The sequence below is a fragment of the Schistocerca nitens genome, chromosome 11 (assembly GCF_023898315.1).
Source record: "Schistocerca nitens isolate TAMUIC-IGC-003100 chromosome 11, iqSchNite1.1, whole genome shotgun sequence".
In the NCBI taxonomy this organism is placed as follows: Eukaryota; Metazoa; Arthropoda; class Insecta; order Orthoptera; family Acrididae; genus Schistocerca; species Schistocerca nitens.
The window spans coordinates 20,263,195-20,282,864 of NC_064624.1; the positions used below are offsets into that span (position 1 = coordinate 20,263,195).

General features: G+C 43.2%; 1 protein-coding gene across 1 annotated transcript in view; it reads left to right on the top strand.

Moving 5' to 3' along the window:
* Positions 1-19,017, top strand: part of LOC126212880 (uncharacterized) — an 86,475-nt gene extending 67,458 nt beyond the window's left edge. Inside the window, exon 7 of the mRNA XM_049940381.1 lies at positions 16,833-19,017. Within this exon, the coding sequence (XP_049796338.1) occupies positions 16,833-18,310 (1,478 nt within the window). The 3' untranslated portion in view covers positions 18,311-19,017. The remainder of the gene's footprint in view (positions 1-16,832) is intronic.
* The last annotated feature ends 653 nt before the right edge of the window (positions 19,018-19,670 follow it).

The following is a 19,670-nucleotide window of genomic DNA, read 5'->3' on the forward strand; positions in this document are numbered from 1 at the left end:
CACGGCGGGAACCGGGAGGGAGGGGGGTCGGCGCAGTGGTCGCCCTCGCAGCGGCGGCTGTGGGGGGGTGGGGGGGGTTGGGGGGGTGAGTGCAGTGCATGCTGCCGACTTGACTGCTCGCCTGCCTGGGGAAGGGGAGGAGGGGGGTGGATGGAGCTGGCATGGGCAAAGTCAGTCAGATGGATGTGGGGGTGTGAGGAGGCAGGGGTTGGCACACACTCAACGAATCTGACTATGTGGTTTCGTCAATCCAACATTCTGCTGATGTGCCCTCCCCGAACTGGTCCCACTACAATGATAAGATTTGAATTGTAAACTTGGTCACTCATCTCGTTCACAAAGGCTGAAACATATATACAGGCTGGTCCATTGATCGTGACCAGGCCAAATACCTCACGGAATAAGCATCAAACGAAAAAACTACTAAAAAATAAACTTGTCTAGCTTGAAGGGGGAAACCGGATGGCGCTATGGTTGGCCCGCTAGATGGCACTGCCATAGGTCAAACGGATATCAACTGTGTTTTTTAAAATAGGAACCCCCATTTTTTATAACATATTCGTGTAGTACGTCAAGAAATATGAATGTTTTTGTTGGACCACTTTTTTCGCTTTGTGATAGATGCCACTGTAATAGTCACAAACATATGGCTCACAATTTTAGACGAACAGTTCGTAACAGGTAGGTTTTTTTAAATTAAAATACAGAACGTAGGTACGTTTGAACATTTTATTTCAGTTTTTCCAATGTGATACATGTGAACTTATCATTTCCAAGAACGCATGCTGTTACAGTGTGATTACCCGTAAATACCACATTAATGCAATAAATGGTCTACATGATGTCTGTCAGCCTCAATGCATTTGGTAATACGTGTAACGACATTCCTCTCAACAGTGAGTAGTTCGCCTTCCGTAGTGTTCGCACATGCATTGACAATGCGCTGACGTCTGTTGTCAGGCATATTCGGTGGATCACGATAGCAAATATCCTTCAACTTTCCCCACAGAAAGAAATCCGGGGACGTCAGATCCAGTGAACGTGAGGGCCGTGGTATGGTGCTTCAACGACCAATCCACCTGTCATGAAATATGCTATTCCATACCGCTTGAACCACACGCGAGCTATGTGCTGGACACCCATCATGTTGGAAGTACATCGCCATTCTGTCATGCAGTGAAACATCTTGTAGTAACATTGGTAGAACATTAAGTAGGAAATCTGCATACATTGCACCATTTAGATTGCCACCGATAAAATGGGGGCCAATTATCATTCCTCCCACAATGCCGCACCATACATTAACCCACCAAATGCAAAGCATTATTCACTACACTAAACTTACCATCCTCGTCCCAACAACTCCATGCATTGCATCCCCACCATGAAAAATATCGAGTTCAGAACCACAGTTTTCCACACCATTAGTCGAACTCACTGTCATCATCCCAACAGTTTCTTGTGTCGCATCCCTAACATGAGAGACATTCAGTTTAGAACCACTGTTCTCCACAACATTCAGTCTCTTTGAACGTCCACATACAGTCCAACAAATAATGATAACATCCCCATTCACCTTTCATTTTAACATATAAGTCACCTATTCCAAAAACGAATCCTACTTTATCTTCAGCCACCCCAAAACATCAGCTTAAAACCTATACCTTACCTTATTTCTCCACATAACACATCAAGACAAAGCAATAGCGTACCATTCCATTCACACGTCTGTTCCATCAGCTCCAGCGAGATCATCATCACTCACATGTTATCTCAATGCTACAACTATACCTTAATGAAAATTGTTACAATCACATAACACAATCCCATTGTCACTCTACACTCTACAAAGCACAGGTAATTGCTACAACATACCATCAAATGATGTTGCAAATGGGTGCTTGTGAGGTATCTTGATACCAGCCTCTCATTCTACAGACCAAAAAATCTCTGGCATTGGTAACACACATGAAGAAAACCACTACCACATTTTGCATAATATGAACAATGCATTGAAAAGGATTCATTCTGTTCATTATCCTCTCGTTCATAACAACCACATGTTGCGAAACAACCTCAACAAGCCAGACTCAGTGCCTCATATCTTAAAGATATCTTCATTGATCCTCATTGTTCCTAATGACTGTTCGACAATTCCGTACATACAGTGTCGCACAAATACGACGACCACATCTTTTGCTCGCAGTTTAAAGTACCTGTCCATAACACCACAAAGCGAATTAAATATATCATTTACAACACAAGACTAAAACGACACATTCCAGAAAATGCTGCTGAGACGCTGCTCATAACTCCATTACTTTCAACCATTTTAAAAATCTCTTATTTCCTACTAGGTCTAGTAAAGTTGTGTGATGTCATTCTGTATGCAAGTTTCTATCCCTATGACTTAAGGGTAGCGTCTCTGAATACTTAGCAAATCGTCCTGGGATACAAATTCAAACTCTGCTACTGCTTAAATTTAGAAAATAATCATCAGTAAATCAGTAATGGTGCAGGGGCGGACAGAGTTTCAGCACGCTCTTTTGCCCTTGGCATGGGTAACTGCTCCTAAAAGCCTAAGGGTCAGCAGTGTTCAAAGGCAGAAGGTAATGGGAACCACTGATCTGTATCCACAGGGCATGTGGCCTGTAATTGAAAAGTATTATGATGACCCCTCCATTGGCGAAATATTCCAGACTAGTCCCCCATTCGGAACTGTGGGAGGAAATTGCCAAAGGGCAGGTGTCCCATTGAATTATGTTTGCTATATAACTCCTTGTCCTACACATCACGCTTCTTTTGTCACTGTAAATCTTACTCAACAGTATATCTTCATCTGCTTCAATAACTTCACCTCATGGTGTAGCCTCTGCTACATCAAAATCAATTATGTTAAAAACCCAAGGAATTATTACAATAAATACCACCAATCATTTCTATCTCGTTAACTTCCACCATGGCATACATAAACATGGTTGTGTGGTGGCACTCGCATCGGAGGTAAGATGGTTCCAATCCAGGTGATGGAAGAAATTTCCGTCCCTAGTATTTCATCTACATCTACGTGATTACTCTGCTGTTCACAATAAAGTGCCGGGCAGAGCGTTCAATGAACCACCTTCAAGCTGTCTCTCTACCGTTCCACTCTTAACGGCAGGCGGGAAAAATGAGCACTTAAATTTTTCTGTGCGAGCCCTGATTTCTCTTATTTTATCGTGGTGATCATTTCTCCCTATACAGGTGGGTGCCATCAAAGTGTTTTCGCAATCGGAGAAGAAAACTGATGATTGAAATTTCATGAGGAAATCCCGTCGCAACGAAATACTCCTTTGTTTTAATGATTGCCACTCCAAATCACGTATCGTGTCTGTGACACTATATCCCCTATTTCGCGATAATAGAAAACGAGCTGTCCTTCTTCGAACTTTTCCATGTCATCCCTCAGTCCCACCTGATGCGGATCCCACACCACACAGCAGTACTCAAGAATACCGCGGACAAGCGTCGTGTAAGCAGCCTCTTTAGTAGACCTGTTGCACCCTCTAAGTGTTATGCCAATGAATCGCTGTCTTTGGTTGGCTCTACCCAAAATATTATCTATGTGATCGTTCCAATTTAGGTTATTTGTAATTGTAATCCCTAGGTATTTAGCTGAATTTACAGCCTTCAGATTTGTGTGAGTTATCGCGTAATCGAAATTTAGCTGATTTCTTTTAGTACTCGTGTGAATAACTTCACACTTTTCTTTATTCAGGGTCAATTGCCACTTTTCGCACTATACAGATATCTTATCTAATTCGTTTTGCAAGTCGTTTTGATCACCTGATAACTTTACAAGATGGTAAATGACAGCATCGTCTGCAAACAGTCTAAGACGGCTACTCAGATTGTCTCCTAAGTCGTTGTTCCTGATCTATATTGATCTATCTATATTGATCAGGAACAACAGAGGGCCTATAACACTTCCTTGGGGAACGCCGGATGTTACTTCTGTTTTAATCGATGACTTTCCGTCTTTTACTACGAACTGTGACCTTTCTGAGAGGAAATCACGAATCCAGTCGCAAAACTGAGGCGATACTCCGTAGGCACGCAGTTTGGTTAGAAAACGCTTGTGAGGAACGGTGTCGAAAGCCTTCTGGAAATCTAAAAATATGGAATTAATTTGACATCCCCTGTCGATAGCATTCATTATTTCATGAGTATAAAGAGCTAGTTGTGTTTCACAAGAACGACATTTTCTGTATCCGTGCTATGTTTCAATAAATCGTTTTCTTCGTGGTACTTCATAATGTTCGAATACAGTATATGTTCCAAAACCCTACTGCAAATCAACATTAGTGATATAGGCCTGTAATTCAGCGGATTACGCCTACTTCCCTTTTTGGATATTGGTGTGACTTGAGCAATTTTCCAGTCTTTAGGTACGGATCTTTCTGTGAGAGAGTGGTTGTATATAGTTGCTAAATATGGAGCTATTTTATCACCATACTCTGAGAGGAACTTGACTGGTATACAATCTGGATCGGAGGCATCGCCTTTAAGCTGCTTTGTTATACCGAGGATATCTATTTCTATGTTTCTCATCTTGGCAGTTGTTCGTGATTGGAATTCAGGAATATTTACTTCGTCTTCTTTGTTGAAAGAGTTTCGGAAAACCGTGTTTAATAACTCTGCTTTAGTGGCACTGTCATCAGTGACTTCACCGTTGTTATCGCGCAGTGAAGGTACTGATTGCGTCTTACCGGTGGTGTGCTTTATATATGACCAGAATCTCTATGGGTTTTCTGCCAGATTTCGAGACAGAATTTCGTTGTGGAAATTATTAAATGCATCTCGCACTGAAGTATGCGCTATATTTCAAACTTCGGTAAAACTTTGCACGTGTTGAAGATTTTGCGTTCTTTTAAATTTGGCATGCTTTTTTCGTTACTTCTGCAACGACGATCAAACCCGTATTGTGTACCATGGGGGATCAGTACAATCACTTATTAAATATGTGGTTTATATCTCTCAATTCCTGTCGATACTATCACTTTGAAAACATTCCATGACTTTTCTACACTTACATGATCAGATCTGAAGGAGTGAAGACTGTCTCTTAAAAATGCGTTAAGAGCATTTTTATCAGCTTTTTCAAATAGATATACTTTGCGTTTCTTTTTGATGGTTGTAGGTGTTGCTGAAAGGTCAAGTATGCTGTCGCAACCATTTACGCCTCGAGTGGGCTCATGAACTAATTGTTCAAAATAATTTTCTGAGAATGCATTCAGTACAATTTCGAATGACGTTTTATGCCTGCCGCCGGCTTTAATCGTATAATTTTTCCAGCTTATCGAGGGTAGATTGATGTCACCACAGACTATAACTGTATGAGCGGAGTACTTATTTGAAATGAGACTCAAGTTATAACACTCCCTGTCTACTACTGCTGCACCATAACCCTAAAGTAGGAGTCAGTTTGTAAAACAAAACTATTTTGTTATAGCAATTATGGTATAAAGCAACAGAGCAGTGTTACCCTCTGGGAGGAATTTCGTTAAGTTGACCGTGTTGTACCTAACGGAAGTGGCTTATCGGAAATGAAAGTCAGAATTACGTAAATATTTGAACAGTACCAAACAAAATTTTGCCTATCTGCACTGTTCAACGGATAAAGAAAACGGTCGCCAGCCTAACTAGGCAAGAGAATGATTACCATTCTCGTTTAAGAAAGTAGGTATAAGTAACTATAACGGACAAACACAACCAAGACTTGGCCACACGCGAGCGCAATGAACTCTGACACACATATGTTTTGAGATTGAAGCTAACAACTGGAGCAGCACAAAAACTATTTGCTAAATTATAACACATACAAAAAAAAAACTATCACTTTCAGGGCTTATACAAACTGAGTGGTCTTTATACTGTTAATATGCATTCAAGAGAGATAAACACTTAATAATTATGAACCTATAATTTCCTACTATGCAATTTTCCACTTTTACTACCATGAGACATAAAACTAACATTTATGTAAGATACTGGCTCACTTTCTACGATTAACAACAGGTAGTAATGTGATCATTTACTAAGCAAAACTTTATAAGCCTCAGTCTTGAGAAATTTTAATTTGAAGTTGGCAACAACACATTAATAAGCAGTTTTACTAGGAAAATTATTTTCAGCAAGCATCATTAATTTTAACTCACTCTCTAAACACATTAACTTTAACTTTCTCTTTACTATGTTCAAGAGGCATTAAACAGAAAACTGGGTTTTAACGTACTTTCAGTAAGGACACTCGGTAATCACTTTAGTTCAAACGGAAAGGAACCTGAGAGGTGTTATGATGAGGAGAAGAATCAAGGTTGGTACATAAATTCAGATGTAAATTACCTTGTATTTGAGCACAATAACACATCCATTAAGCTGATCCTTCACTGTACATCATTATAGTATTACGTTACAGTGATTGAGCAATGTGGTGGCAACTGCATGTTGGTAGGTGAAATTGCAGGCAGAATTGCTGGACTCTGTCATTTCTTGGTGGCGATGATAGATACAAATTCCAGCTGTTTATCCATCCATCCGAGGCCTTGGAAAGTAGCAGAAAAAAACCTCTCTCGGAACCAGCACCATATGCATCTTTTACCGAGCAGTGCACGGACTCGTAGCTCGTCCCCGACTGACTCTCAGTTCCACCTTTCCTACCTAGGCCAACCACAATTTGCGCGCGCTACACAGTTCCGTTCCCGAGGGGAACCACACTACTTCTTTTACATACAGAATAACTAAGAGCCCTAAGTGAGGATCAGCAATTTACATAACAGCAACCAAATACATTGAATAACACAGAACATTTGCACATATTAACATGTCTACAAAAAAATTATTCACACAAAATTACAATTATGTACAGTAAGTTTTGTTCCCTCCAAATGGGACAAAGCATTTAATATACAGATACACTACTTTGCATAGAGCCAAACCATGACATCAAAGTTTGTACAAAGAAAGGAGTATACAATTTTGTGTTATCTATTCAATAAACACCTTTACAGAAACTCCACGATATAATATTAAATAAAACAAAATTAAAACAGATCAGTACAGCATTAGAGTTATGGTGTTACAAAGTTTTCTGTGAACTGTTCAGCAACTATATCTTCTGAGTCGGAGGGTCGGTAAAACGATCCAATTAATAGTTTAATCTGATTGTCAAGTATAACCTTTACCCATACTATTTCATATGAGCTATCTACTTCAATTGCGCTACAAGGCCAACTACCTCTGACAGCAATAAATAATCCACCACCAACTGTATTTAATTTATCTTTGCTAAACACTGTTAGATCATTTGAAAACAATTCGGCTGAACTTATTTCCGGCTTTAGCCAGCTCTCTGTACCTACAACTATTTGAGCTTCAGTGCTTCTATTAGGGCTTGGAGCTGTGGTTCTTTCCCCAACACAGCTACGACAATTTACAACTACAATACCAATCGTTTCTACACCTACCTTACTGCGTTCTACCTGCTCACTTTTAGATAAACGCCCCTTCTGTGGTCCCCTGCGACATTCTAACCTAAGAAACCGCCCAGTCTCTTCCACACAGCCCCCGCTACCCGTGTAGCCACCTCCTGTGTGTAGTAAACTCCTGACCTATTAAGCGGAAACCGGAAACCCGCCACCCAATGACGCAAGTCAAGGAATCTGCAGCCTACACAGTCACAGAACCGCTTGATCTTCTGATTAAGACCCTCCACTCGGCTCTGTACCAAAGGACCACAGTCGGTTCTATCAACGATGCTGCAGATGGTGAGCTCTGCCTTAATCTCGGAAGCAAAGACTGGCAGTCTTTACCATTTCAGCTAGCTGCCCGAAACCAGACAGAATCTGCTCCAATCCAAAGCGACACACCTCATTGCTACCGACCTGAGCCATCACCTGCAGATGGGAGCACCCTGTACTCTTCATGGCATCTGGAAGCACTCTTTCCACATCTGAAATGAATCCCCCTGGAATGCACACGAAGTACACACTGGCTTTCTTCCCCATCTTGGCAGCCATGTTCCTAAGGGGCCCCATTACGCGCCTAACGTTGGAGCCCCCAACTACCAGCAAACCCACCCTCTGTGAATGCCCAGACATCGTCAGCCAGAGATAACACCCGAAACCTGCTCTTCAAACGAACCAGGGAGCCCTACGATCGGCCCCTTGGAATGTTTTTCGCTGCCTGCCAGACTTTGGTATGATCTTCCACTCGACCATGTGTTACGGGTCAACCTCAGTGCAGGCAGTACCCAGGGTGGTCACAGCAGTGGACCGATCGGAGGACACGTGAGACGTGCTCAACGTCCCTCGCATCGTGCGTTTGGTCCCCCACAGTGGCGCCCCTTGGCAGCAGCCTCAAGCTGTGTGATGGAAGCCAACGCAGCCTGGAGCAATGAGCAAAGAGTCGCCAACTCAGCTCGCATCTGTACACAACAATCACAGTTCCTATCCATTACTGGAGTCACTCCTGTTTGAAGCTCGGTGTCCTCGCCTTATTAGCAGTGGGAAATCGAAGTGCTCTCTCACTGACCGTCTAACTGACACTCAGTTGTTCTAACCAAACAAACAAAAGCCTGTATGGTACGAGGGTCGATAGCAACGGCGGTACTGTATACTGAACTGTTGAAATAAAATGCTGTAAGCTCTCGAACACACAAGAAATTACAAAAAATAAACTAGTAACTACACAGATAACTGAAAATAAGTCACTCCTGTTTGAAGCTCGTAAAAAATATGTAACAAGCGGATGGTGCACTTGCCTTTTTAGTAGCAGGAACTCAGGGTGCTCTCTCGCTGACGGTCTAACACCAGTAATGGGAGGGGGGATGCAAGCATAAAGTTTCTCATCACCGGGCCTTGCGTCAGTGTTCTACATTAAATTACCTCTCCTCAGTGTATCATGACTATGTGGGCCTGAGACACTGTTGAAGGTGACACCTGTGGTGTCCACGATAATTGCCTGCAGCTAATCGTCAATCGATCATCACAGAGATGCTGTACGCCTAAGCATCATCACCAGGTACCAATGAGAATGAAACAGTAAGCCACTCCTGTAGTTTTGAGGCACCACACACGACAAGTTTCTCCAGCTCTGCCAGCGCCTGGTACGAGTTCTGTCAGAGACCAACCTGTCTATGAGAGTATCAACAGTTCCATGATGACAGCAGAGAAGTGACAAAGTTCCACTTCTGCCTTCAGAGTGCAGTATTGGTGTAACGTCACTCAGTCAAGCCTAGACAAGGCATGCATATACAGAGAGTCGATGGCCAACAATAGACACATACTTGTCCCAGCTGCAGTAAACGTTCAGTGTCCGTCATCTGCAGACTGGCGCTGTAATGCCACTCAGTGTTTTTGCAGTTCCTGAGTATTTGAACCCCAATTAATACCACACATGCTCATACAGCCACAGCCAAAAGGAGATAAAGATAAGTGTATTGCTTTCCAAACAATAAGGCGTTTTGTTCATTGACTGTTTCATTTATCTACTTGTAAATTTATTAAAAGCATACACAACAACATGCGTGTCAGATGTGGATATTAAGCTATTAACGCATCCACACCTATACTGAACAGATAAATTAGAGTCACAGTTCTCTCACAATACGAGAACAGTGCCCAATTACGTGGAGGAAGATAAGCGTTTACAGTAAGGCGGCGGACCTGCTGCTCCAGTTCTCTTTGCTGACATGGGCAGAGGACTCTCACTTTCTTTCTCATATCTTGGAATAATCATGCATCCCCAGCCTACAACAAACTCAAATCAAGGAAACAGCAAACTCGACAATGTGGGGATTCCATCATTCAACCATCCTCTGTTCTTGGAAAAACCCACTGGTTGAGGCAATGCTGTGGTAAGCTGGTGTCCCCAAACTTGATTTCCGACCAAGTTTAGTTTCTCTGTGATGTCCCTCCACAGCTTAAGGTGAATGATACGACGATTCCTTTGGATGGACACAGCTGTCCTGCTTCCCCATTCTTCCCAATTCTTGGTTATGCTCTGTCTCTAATACCTGTTTCATCAACAGGATGTTAACCCCTAATCTTGTTTCTTGCTTCGTCTTTCCAAAAGCCTTAACTGCCCCAGTGTTACTTCCACCAATAGAGCTTCGATCTCAGCACTCTATAAATTTTACCATTGCTTAGAGTCTTAGAACACCTTTGCATTCTGTATCATCTTTTGCGTCTCACACGCAACCTCTACCAGCTGATTAGATTGCCCTCTCTTCTGAAGTTCCTCAAACTTTGTCACAAATTGTATACGTTCCATAAACTTGGGGATCAAAAGCAGATTGTTCTCGCCTATCCTCTGCATACTTAGGCTTCTGCTGCGCCTATACCAACGTGTCATACCTACCCTCCAAATGCCCCCCTTCTGTATCCTATTCCAGCGAAACGTCAACTGGCTGTTTCTTCCTGTACCAGAACAGTATGTAGACAATTACTCATCCAACCAGCTATAATACTAGCGTCTATGTCTCTTCAATATGTAGATCTTCCCGCTTCCAACCTCCTGACCACCGTAATCTCTGCCTCACACCTCACTCTACCCACATCAGCTTCTCAATCATACTTCCCAGCCCACTCCAACACCATGAAATATATACACCCTTTCTGACCTACACCAGCTTCATGCTGTATTGCTCTCATAGTAGTTATTGGGAATTGACTCCCCAATGACTTGCCAGATGCACTAGCTTTATCCTCACCACAGCACCATCATCAACTTCAATGTACGTGTTTTTTTAGAGACGCTATGCCTTTTTTTAACCTATCATTTTATTCATTCTAACCGTAAAAACTATACAGGCATTTCTAACCTGGGTAGGCTGAAGAGCAGCAACGTGTCTGCAGCTTGCCCACCACCCAATCATGTGGTGGGAGTGAAGTAAGTAAAAAAAAAAAAAAGTTGTGTCTACATCAAAGTCGTATATTACGCCTTTCACAGAATCTGCCTGTGTATAAGACTCTTTCGGAACTTATTCGTCTTACTGGGTCTACATTTGCGCTCAACATGCCAATGAACTATATACATTGGATGATGTATAGCGTATCAGTATCATTCTTCTTTGATTTGTACTCTGAACATGAATAGTGCTCGAGGAAAACAACTATCAGGACTTCTCAGATTGCAGTCGATAAAGCTGTCCTCAAGCTGAGGCCTGGTTTGGTCACCACAGTGCTTTGTGAGCCATTGTTCTACTGCAGGTTGTGGTCACTCGCCGTCTTCCTACTTTTGAACTAACTATCCCAGTTAATAATTGTGGACACAGTTGATTATTGGGTCTCCGAACAATTCTGCAGTTCCAACATTTTCGATTTCGATAAAGCAGTGTCAGAGGTGAAAGAAGTGATAAGTGACTGAAGGAATCTCGAGAGCAATGCCTGAATCCCAAGTCTCTGGAGTTGTTATCCCACATTCATCCACTCAGGAGCCGAGGCATATATGTCCCAATTGCGTTTATTGCTGCATTATTATCATCACACAAGAGACGAGTGAGACGATGTAATTACATTTTTCTGGGTGACTTTGAATTTATGCTAACAGAATATTAAGAGTAACCGTTCATTGTTTATTTATTTATTTATTTATTGATTTATTTAACCTGGCAAGATTAGGGCCATCAGGCCCTCTCTTACATCTAACCAGGCATTCTACTTATTTTACATTCATATGTTTTAGTATGCATGTTAAACTACATCTAGTACAAAAAGTGAAATAAACAATTTGAAAGGTACACCTGGAAAAATACATAGATATAGAGTTTATATTCTTAGATCACAAGTACTGTTATAATTAGACATTATTGAACAGACAGATTTGAGGTAGGAGTGCTGGCAGCAGGGAGTATGAGGGAGACTCATGGTGAAGGGAGGAGAAGAATAAAGAGACATGATGAAACATAATTAAGGAAATATAAAGGAAAAGAATATTGCGTGGCTAATAGAGATAGATGAAGAGGAAGGCATCTCAGGAGCAAGATAGGAGACGCTAGCTTTGCTATTTGACAGATGAAGGGATTTCCCTTGTACATTAATTTTGTGGAGAACTTTATGAGGATGATAGTAGGAAATGCTTCAACTTCTTCTTAAAAGCAGCAGGAGATTGAATTTTGCGCAAGGTAAGGGGCAGTTTGTTCCAGAGGCGGACATCGGCAACTGAGAAGGAGTTTGCAAAAGTTTTTGTTTTGTGAGTGGGCACAGTTAGGATACCAAATAAGAGTGACCTCGTGTTTCGATTATGATGACATGACAGGTTTTTAATCTCTGAAGCAAGGTACTGGGGTGCTTGCGCGACGAGGAGTCGGTGGAGTAGACATAGAGTGTGGTAGTCACGCAATTTGTCCGGCCGCAGCCACCCTAGCTCGGAGTATGAAGCACTAACATGATCGTATCGGCGAATGTTGCAGGTGTAACGCACACAGGCATTCATGGTTATCTCTAGCCGTCTTTTGTTTTCACTACTCATGCCTTGTTGAATCACATCACAATAGTGGAGGTTCGGTAGAACGAGTGCTTGCACGAGCTGGCGTTTCAGGTCCTGTGGAAATATGTTCCGAAACTTTTTGAGAGCATAGAGACAAGCAGACGTCTTTCGGCACACTGCGACTGTATTCTCCGCCCAGTTGAGATGCTCATCCAAAGTTACACCCAAATTCTTCACTGTTTTCTGATATGGTATTGGTGTACCGTCGAGCAGAATAGGAGGTAGCCGTTCGCGGAAATCTGAACTTATTAATTTCTGATGGGCTATTAAGATTACTTGCGTCTTTTTTGCATTTAGTTTAAGCCCCAGGTTTTTCGCCCATGTCAGTACTGAAGACAGATCATCATTCATCTGAGCGATTGCAGTGTTTACATCTTCAGGTCTGACGCTTAGGTAGAGCTGGAGGTCGTCGGCATAGAAATGATATTTACAGGAGGACAGAACCGACGAAATATCGTTGACATATAAAGAAAACAAAAGTGGTCCTAAGACTGATCCTTGTGGCACTCCCGAGGAAACATGTTTCCAGGAAGATTTTTCATTTACGCAGACAACACATTGCTGTCTGTCTTTTAAGTAGCTTTCAAACCATCTCATTGCACTATCAGAGAAATTAAGCTGTTGCATTTTTCTGAGCAATATGTCAAAGTTAACAGTGTCAAAAGCTTTGCTGAAGTCCAGTAGCGTCAATATTGTTGCCTTTCGATTGTCGATGGCATATTTCAGGTCATCAGTTACTTTAATTAGAGCAGTGTTTGTGCTGTGATGTTTACGGAAACCGGATTGAAATTTGTCATATAGGCTGAATTCATGCAAGTGTTCAGTGATTTGGTCATGAACAATATATTCAAGTGCTTTGGAAACAGCAGGCAGTATGCTAATTGGTCGGTAATCACTAGGCAGTTGCGGGTTTTCGATCTTAGGGATGGGTCGAATTAGGCTTCTTTTCCATGCAGTGGGATATATTCCGTTCACGAGGGAAAAATTAAATATGTCAGTTAAGACAGGCACTAAGATATCGGCAACATTCTTAATCATGGTTATACCGATACTGTCGTTGCCTATTGCATCAGAAGAGATTCTCATTATTGCTTTTCTTGCCGTATTTGTTGTTACATGTTTTAGATGGAAGGTATCGTTGTTAGTTATCCTGTTTAGAGATTCTTGTGGACGGTAATTATCAGCTGTGCTGGTATTCAGAGGTGCAGAGAAGAATTCATTTAATTCGTTAGCTGACACATGAAAAGTAGTTTCCGATTTTGCCTTTCCGACCCCCAAGCTACGGAGATTCTTCCATAGAGTCGTGGGCGTCAGATCGCTGCATACAAGGGAGCGAGCGTGCCTGATTTTAGCATTGCGAATGCATTGTTTCACTCTGTTCCGTAGCTTTCTATATTCTTCGAAACGCTCGGGTTTCGGATCTGCCTTGAAACGCCTGTGGGCAGCATCCCTATTAGTCATCATTTGACGTAATTCAGCTGTCAGCCATGGAGCAGGAGATTTTCTTACACGGATTGTGCGCACAGGTGCATGTTTGTCATAGAGGGCAGTGAGTTTATCACCAAGTTCATTAAGTTTGCCGTCGATTGTGGGTTTTCTGATTATTTGATGCCATGAGATCTCTGAGCAATCGGCTGTTAGAGCGTCAAGGTCAATACGTTTCATGTTCCTACAAGTTATGTAACGCGATTTGATCCTTGGGGGCTGCACAGAGTAGGCCAGGAATATTACATCATGTGCTGAGAGGCCAGGGGCCGATGTTTGACCAACATCTCTTACTTTGTCAGTCTGTTTCGTTGCGATTACGTCTATAAGAGTATGACTGTGCGCCGTATGGTGTGTAGGTTGTAATGGAAGAATGTTCATGCTATTGCAACTAAACAGTCTTCTTAGGTTTATTGCGGAGGGAGTGTCTCTTAGCAGGTCTATGTTCAAGTCACCTATTACGATTACATGTTCGTATTGACACTGAAGTGAATGTAATTCCGACTGGAAGGAACTCATTGAGCTTATTTTTGGCGGCTTGTACACGACGCCAGTCAAGAATTTCCGACTTTGTATATTTATTTCAATGAACATGAATTCAGCCTCTTTTTCCTCAGCAGGATTTGATGTACATAAGACTTTCGCTTTGAGATCTGTTCGTATATATGCGCCGACCCCGCCACCTCGCTTTTTTGATCTGTCTGCCCTAAGAAATGTGTACCCTGGGAGATGAATAGATGCAGAGGATATGTGTGGTTTCAACCACGTTTCGGATAAGAGGATTACGTGGTAGTTTAGTTGGTTGAAGAGGAGGCTAAGTTCTTCGTAATGTGCAGGTAAAGACTGGATGTTGCAGTGAGCTGCTAAAAGCTCTGACGCGTTCCGCTGAGCAGCCTGGAGTAGGGTGGCAGACTGGTTTGTCCCTTTGTTAGGCACTACCTGCCGCGAGGGGCACTGGCCGCTGCTTCCGCCAAGTGACATAACACAGGGGTGTCCGAGATTTTGCGCGCCCTGTGTGTGACACCGCGAGTGCCGAAAGAAAGGCGACTGCTAGAGATTTCCTGAGGTCGCGGGGGTATAGAAAATGGATTAGTGGTATTCGGTGCAAGGAGAATATGAGCATTGTGGTAAAGGTACTCCCTAAATCGTCAGCTTTTCCTCAACATTCTCGCGTTAGCGAAACGAACTGGTGACAAATCTGCTCCATCACTTTTCTTTACGCTGCGTGATGGGGTCACTAAGTTCACGGAGGAAAGCGAAATATCAGAAAGACGAGAATTCAGCCTGTATCCTCTTTCTTTGTACAGCATGCCCATAGAGTTATGTCAAAAGAGTATGTTCTATATTGACGTACTTAGATATAAAAAATACGTACCCAGCAGATCGGTATATGGACGGTCACACCTTACACAGAGATCTATGTGTCTCGCTGTCCCCTTTGCTTTATTGTGGATCGTCCTTGTAATTCTGCTTAGAAAGACTTCCTCAACACTTGCGTCAATTTTCCATTGATCTCTTAACGTTGAGCCACATGGGACTGAATTAATCATCATACTGAGTTACTGGCGTGGTAAGATCTGAAATCTGTCATGCCCATTTCCAAGGGTTGTTGAGGTGGTAATATTGGGATATAGTGGTCACCTGTTTAATGTGCTTCAAATGTTGCAGAACAGCACACAATCCGAGGTCAAATTGTTGATTAAGGAACCCACACACCTCAGTAACAAAACGTGAACCAAGCTCCTTCCTGCTACAACCACACACGATCTGTGACTGCATTGTCATGGAGCTGAGGTACCGGGCTTTTCCGTTGTACAGAGAAATGAAAGTTCCCATTCATGTAATCTTCAAAAGAATGCGGTCCTAACAGGTATTGTAATCACACCATGGCCCACATAAGATGAGGTGGGTTCCTTACCAACTCTTGCTGATAATGAGTATTTCCCTTAGACAAGAAAACAATATTTTTCCTGAGCAAACTCTTATATATGGCACATTTATCAGTAAGCAACACTCCTGAGCGAGGCATGGCAGAAGTTGTCACAACGAAGTACCGTAGGCTACAAATTGTTACTCCATATCTTTGTCAGATAATTCCGTAACAAACACCGCCCTAAATCCTTTCGTATTCAAATTTTTTCAGTGTGGTTGTGCATTGTTCAGCAAGATGCCTGAAGTCGAACTACTCTTTTGCAAACGTATTTCATTGGAGACTGCTCATCTGATTAAGAGACATGACACATGTTTCCTCTCACTTTTTATTGCTTCAAATACGTGACCTGTCTTTGAGACGGCCTGAAAATACAGGACATTTATCTCAATCAGGAGGGGCTGATTTACGAGGTGGACCGTGGTAAACGATCTCATCATGCCTTTCATAGTTTTTACTAATGCAGGTGTTCATGCACCCACAACTCCGCCACTAATCTCTCCTGTACAATGTATCTGTTGCTCCATGGATTCGAACTCAAAGACTGCAGTGCTGAAAAAAAAAAAAATATATAATTCTGATAACATTGTTTTTTTGGCCATCTTCAAAGCAGGAATATCAATAAAACCTATTTACTTCCTCATTTTTAGTAAGAGCCTTACAAGGACTTTTTGGAGACCCTGTAGATGAAATAGACTTGCATATTAACAATGATGTCTGTCTTTGTCAATACTCTTAACTTGTGTTGGTTTGTCGCCTTACATAATTCTGAGTAACTGAACCTGGATAATGTAGGTAAACAACGACCAATCTTATCATCTAGAGGAGACCTTGGATCCAGCTACTTGCAGTATATGGGCGCCACATACTTGCTGTCATATTTTTGCAGATGAGGAGTGGCAGCTGGAAGACAGAAGCAACGCTACGTTCTCTGTGGACACTGACTGCGTGCAGCTGTTGGTGAACGCCCTGGACCACCCCACATGTCCGCTGGAACACCTGCCTCTGGAAGCGGTTAAGCAGCGCGAGCAGTGCCGTGTGCAGCTGTGGGACGACGTGGTGCAGAGGTCGCCCCTCATACCCGTGACCAGCTACCTGGCCTACACGCAGAGGGTGAACGTCAACCTCTGTCTGCTGGCCTGGATGGCAGTCAACTCGTACAGCATTTGTCAGGGCGTCCCATTTAGTATGATACAGTCCGTGAGTGATGCTCGTTGCTATTTCGATAGACCTGACGATCAATCGTGTCTGCAATCGAACGCTACAGATGCCATCTGCTCTGTTTCCAGAGCTATTCTGTTGCTGAAGTGCCGCGATTTTTCCTCCTTTAAGCATTGCCATAATTGTACGCTCATTTATTTCCAATTTCTATCGAGCGATCGTACTAGCAGCATGCTGCATCAAAAGCTAACAGAAGAAACACTGAACTACAAAAACAGTTTAAATAACGCTACCTTAAAATACAAGGATTTCAAAATCGACAGCTTGAAGCCTTTAGAAATTTCATTTATAATGGTAAACATTATTTTCCGTTTTTCGACTGCCGGAGTATACATGTACCTTCCCCAGTTACGTAACTTGCCTGGAAAGATACTCTTGTCCTTTCAGATCACGTGTATAATCCAGATCCTGTGTTCTGAGGTCGTGTATCGTATGGCAGGTTTCCCTGACTTACCTACAGCAGTGCTGATAGATAGCGCCCTCACACTTCTCAGCTGTATCTGGCTAAACTCATTCTGCTACCAGATGTATGCTTGTGTTCGTCATCTCAGGCTTCCAAACGACCTGCTACCTGCTGAAGTAAGCAAGTTATTCTGTCATCAGGTGTTGTATGTGTTAATACCGTGGAGTATAGTATGTGCGGCAGCTGTTGCTTTGGAAAAGACGAGTAAATATTACCTGATCCACAGTCGTGTGTTAGTCCTTCTGGGGACTTCAATGTCAGTGGCTTTCAATTTGGTTTTTCAAGGCCTGGTTGGATACATGTACCTACGTACTCGGTATTCATTGCGGCAACTCAAAATTGTTGACAACACTAAATTTGCCTCAAAGAAGGAATGTCTTTTTATGTCAGTTAAGGCCGTTATTTTAAGTGGAATAGGAATTATTATTAGAATTGGGTTCCACCAGGCTCAAGGGATAGCGCAGTTAGTGTATTATGTACATCTAGCTACAATGGTGCAAGGACCAGTGCTCTTCGTCTGTTTCGTTTGTAATGGAACGACGCTCCCCGTAGTGAAGAACAGGGTACTGGCATGGTGGAACCCAAATAGCATCCCTGCTGGGCTAGAGCTGTGTTTAGCAGCTGAGAGGAATCTAGCCAGGAGAAACAATGAACAGTCTCTGGTTACAGAATCCTCTCTGTAGCCTCCTTCAGTATTTTTCGCAAGTAACTGTCTTGACAGTAGACTGCATTAAAGCCAGCAATAAAAATTGAATCTACCTGATATGACAATATTAAACGTCATTAAATGTGATATAGTACAGCCAGGACTTCTCTTTCCTTATGTCTTCTTCATTTATAACTGCATGCTTGCTTGCAAGTGGTAACCTCTGTCTACACATTCTAAGGCACTGAGATTACTTACTAGAATTGTTGGGAAACGCTTTGTGTACCCAAAAATATCTGGTACCGTGCACCGCGGAATTTGAATCCCCACCAGACGTTATGGACGTCGAAGACCCCTAGAGGTCTCTGCACCATCGCGCCGTAAGCTGTGGCGGCGCTCGCCCCCTGGCCCGCATTTAGCGTGAGGGCGCCACAGTGGAACACGTGGTTGCACCGGCCAATAGCGGCGTCCTCGATAGAGTACTTAAGCGCCTGCCTCTCGCTCAGCCAGTCCCCGATCCTCTCCCACCCCCGCCCGCTGCCGCGCCTGTATTCCTACGTCCCGCCCGGTCTCCATCTGTCCACCCTCCTTACCCTCTCCCAAGGTGGCTTCCGCCGGCTCCCTCTCCCTGATGATGTCCTCGTCCCCTCCAACTACCCCTCCTATCAACTTTGACCCTGCCCCGCCCCCCCCTTCCGGTGTCCTTTCCTTTCGGCACCCTCCCTCCCTTCTTTTCTCTTCCCTTCTTTTTCCATTTCCCCGTCCCCTCCCTCCCCCCTCTTCCCCCGGTCTTCCTCTCCCCCTTCCTTCCTCCCCCCCAAACTCCCCTGCCCGTGGCATCTCTGCTCTCCCCTTTCGCTCTCCCACTCCCCTTCGTCCTCCTCCTCTCTTGGCAGGTCCCCGGACTCGCACACGCTCAGTGGACATTCGCGCGCCGGAGATCACCGCCATCAGTGTATCGTGTGTGCCGTCATGTATAGTGTTCAGTGTTCACCGTCACACTCCATCGTTCACCAGTGCCATCGTCTTCTTCAGTGTTTGTGCGTCGTGTCAACAGTTCGTAGTGTGGATTGTCATCGAGTGTGAACGGCTTCTTGTGTTTTTATGTTCACATGTCTACTGTTTTTACCCGCCGTTTTTCTAAGTGATGTCTCTTCTCTTTCTCTCATTGTACTCTCTTCGGCTGAAGAGCGGCGTATTGTGCTGCTGCCAGCCTACCTGATTGTTCAGGTGTCTAAATAACAATAAAGTAAAAAAAAAAAAAAAAAAAGCTCAGCCAGCCAGTCTAACATTGCGTACATCTCTGGACACAACGCCTCATCTTAGACAGCGTATTTACTTTCGTGTTTTGTTTACGAGTGGACGTCGTTGTTTAGTTAGGTTTTCTTGACGCTGTC